The sequence below is a fragment of the Phocoena phocoena genome, chromosome 1 (assembly GCF_963924675.1).
Source record: "Phocoena phocoena chromosome 1, mPhoPho1.1, whole genome shotgun sequence".
Classification (NCBI taxonomy): domain Eukaryota; kingdom Metazoa; phylum Chordata; class Mammalia; order Artiodactyla; family Phocoenidae; genus Phocoena; species Phocoena phocoena.
The window spans coordinates 146409143-146412368 of NC_089219.1; the positions used below are offsets into that span (position 1 = coordinate 146409143).

The window sequence follows — 3226 nt, forward strand, 5'->3', positions numbered from 1 at the left end:
TTTTTATAACCATGAAATTATCTTACTTTTATGTGGTGCTTGGAACTTCCCAAGTTTATTCACAACTGCTTCTCACAGCAAGATTACCTTGTCTTACAGAATTAGAAATGACTGCTCAGAGAGGTTAAATGACTTACTTGAGGCCACCCAGCTGTGAGGGGGCAGCAGTCTTCTCACTCGGGTCTCAGCTCCCTCCCCCTTGTTCTCACCACCCTAAGTGACAGAGGGGCCCAAGGAAGACACACTCCTGCCCTGTCTCGGCAGGGCCTGGGGGGGCCATGTCCCTCATCCCATGGCTCCGGTGGAACGAGGCTCCGCCACGGCTGTCGTCTCGGAGCCCGGCTCAGATGGTGCTCGAGACGCTCATGGTGGAGCTAGAGGGGCAGATGCGAGAGGCTGAGAGGCAGCAGTGGGAGCGCAGCAATGCCGTCAGGAAGGTCTGCACCGGAGTGGACTACAGCTGGCTGGCCAGAGCGCCCCGGCCCACCTACGACCTCAGCCCTGGCGAGAGGCTGCAACTAGAGGACGTCTGCGCCAAGATCCACCCATCCTACTGTGGGCCCGCCATCCTCAGGTAACTCCTGGCACTGGGACAGGGACCAGCGGTTGGGCTGCAGGCTCCAGGGAGGGTGGCAGCAGTGACAGGGGCCTGAGGCTACCAGGACTGGAGCCTGGGGCCTGGATGGGACAGGTATCTGTTAAAAGGAGCAAGACAGAGGGAAGAATCTGAAAGAGGCCATGGAAGGCCAGGCCAGGACTCAGGGCTCAGAGGGAGGTGGGAGGCAGCTCCCAGAGGCACGTGAGGTTTTAGTTTTTGTTTTTGCAGAAAAGAACTCAGGTTTATTTGCAGTAGAAACCGTGGTCTAAAAAACAAACCTACTGGTAAATATGTACAGTCTGTGTTCTGTTTGGGGTCACCACTAGCTGCAGAACCCCCAGATCCCTGACCTACATGCGTCGGGCCCCCAAGCGTTCACAGCTAATCTCAGGCACCAGGTCCGAAGCCCTGCTAGAGGGTGTCCCATCTCCTGCCAAAACACCCACATCCCAGCCTGCGCCCAGCCCGCCTCCCCTCCTGCTTCCAGCAGTGCAAAAAATAACCAAACCAATATGTTTCCCAAACAAAAACAACATGTGAGTTTTGATAGGAGAGAACCCCAGGCCTTCTAGCTTTCTGTTCTCCCTCCCTGAACTGTTGTCATCCTGGTTGTAACGTGGCTGGCTCCCTCTCTTTCAACAGTTCATCTTCCATGTTACCTTCTGAGAGAGGTTTCCCCATATAAGCTCTCCAAAATTGGTTTCTCAATTATCCTATTTCACACTAGCTCGTCTAAGGGATGTGTGTGTGTGTGTGTGTGTGTGTGTGTGTGTGTGTGTGCGTGTGTGCGCACGCTCGTGTGTGAAGGTTTCAGAGCCCTAGGGCACTGGACATTTAGAGCTGGAGTACAATCGTGTTGCTGCATGTCAGTGTAACCTTAGTAAAGCTGTGACCTACACGGTCCAGTCTCAGTTGGATGCATGTTGAAATCAAGGAAGCAGAGTCCAAGAGCCAAAAGTAATTTCAAAACTAAAGTTCTTTACCTGCATTTCTCGAACACTAGTAAAGGAATACAGATCCACAGTAAAACATCTTAAAGTCCCCCTTAGTATCCCCAAATCTTCCCTCACCCATCTCTTTAACCAACAGATGCATCTATTGTACACCTTCTTCTTCAAAATTCCCCTAAAAACTCCTCCTTCTTCAGTCCTATTCATACTCCTTTGGGTTTTGTAGTCTTATACCACCCCCAGCTTCTTCCTCCAGGCTGGGAACCTTACCCTCCCCCATTTTTCTTATTCTGCACCATGGAAGCCCCCCAAATGTATATAGTTCCAGAAGCACCCTGGGGCCAGGGGTGGGGATGGTCATGGGAGTGGTGCTGAGAGAATCTAGGCTGGCAAAGTAACCAAACCTCATACATGAGGGGGAGGCTGCGGACGCTCATATGATGATTGTCCCATCACATTTCCTGTCTCACTGCTCAAAGGTCTGAGAAGTCCTGACTCTTAATATGGTGGAGGAAATTAGGTATCACACGGACTTGCTAGCTATCCTTCACTCTGGAGCTCCAAGCCAGAGACATGTTTGGCAAAGGAAACAGCTTGGCATCCAGGAGAACCTGGGGCCACACTCCTGGCTGCAACACAGACAAGGGAAGTAGCAGCGAGCCCGGTGTGCATGGCCAAACAGCTCACCCTCACCCAGGAGGTGGCGGGAAGCTATAGAAGGAATATCACATAATCGGACATACATTTCAGAGAGATCATGCTGGCCAGTGAGGGCAGAAGGGTGGGAGAGTGTTAGCCAGAAAAGTCCCAGAGAGCAGTGGGCGTCAGTCGCTACTACCGCATGGATAACCCGAGGTGAGTGCCAGGATCTTTACAGATGTTAGCGCATTAAACCTCACAAAAAGGTAGCTATGATGACCCCAGTTTACAGATGAGGAAGCTGAGTCTCAAGGAGTCTCATGGAGGCCAGAAGTGGAAGAGCTGGAACTCAGGATGGGCTGGAGCACGACGGAGGTGGGGTGGGTTCTGATCCACTTCACAGGAAGTGGGGAAGCGGAGGGAACAGGAATTGTCCACGGGGGTGTCCAGGGACGCCCGTGGGGTGAGACACCGGCCACGTGCCACGCCCGGGCTATAGCCCCACCGCTTCCCCTCTTCTTCTCCCCGCCTCCGCACCCAGGTTCCGGCAGCTGATGGCAGAGCAGGAGCCCGAAGTGCAGGAGGTGTCCCGGCTCTTCCGCTCGGTGCTGCAGGAAGTCCTGGAGAGGATGAAGCAGGAGGAGGAGGCGCACAAGCTGACCCGTCAGTGGAGCCTGCGGCCCCGCAGCAGCCTGGCCACCTTCAGGAGCCGCGCGCGCATCACCCCCTTCGCCAGCGACATCCGCACCATCTCCCAGGACGTGGAGCGGGACGCGCCGCCGCTGCACCGGACCTGGAGCATGCCCGAGTTCCGGGCACAAAAAGAGGACTGACCCCGCCTCTCCTGCCCGGGAGCAGAGCCACCTCTGGGGGGGTGGGGCGGGTGGTGGCGGGTGGGGCATGATAAGCCGGGGTCATCCCGGGTCCTGCAACCTCCCCATCGCCCAGCCCCTGGCGCGGGGCCAAAGAGACCGCCCCGTCCCCGGACACTCCCTCAAGATGGAGCAACCCCTCCCCGCCTGCCCTCTCCCACGGACCA

The 3226-nt window shown here is 55.7% G+C and overlaps 1 protein-coding gene across 1 annotated transcript; it reads left to right on the top strand.

Moving 5' to 3' along the window:
* Positions 1–278: 278 nt before the first annotated feature.
* On the top strand, positions 279–3020 carry RD3 (RD3 regulator of GUCY2D). The gene is made up of 2 exons (XM_065897170.1): positions 279–574; positions 2729–3020. The coding sequence occupies exons 1-2, from the start codon at positions 279–281 to the stop codon at positions 3018–3020; spliced, it is 588 nt and encodes a 195-aa protein (XP_065753242.1).
* Positions 3021–3226: the final 206 nt, after the last annotated feature.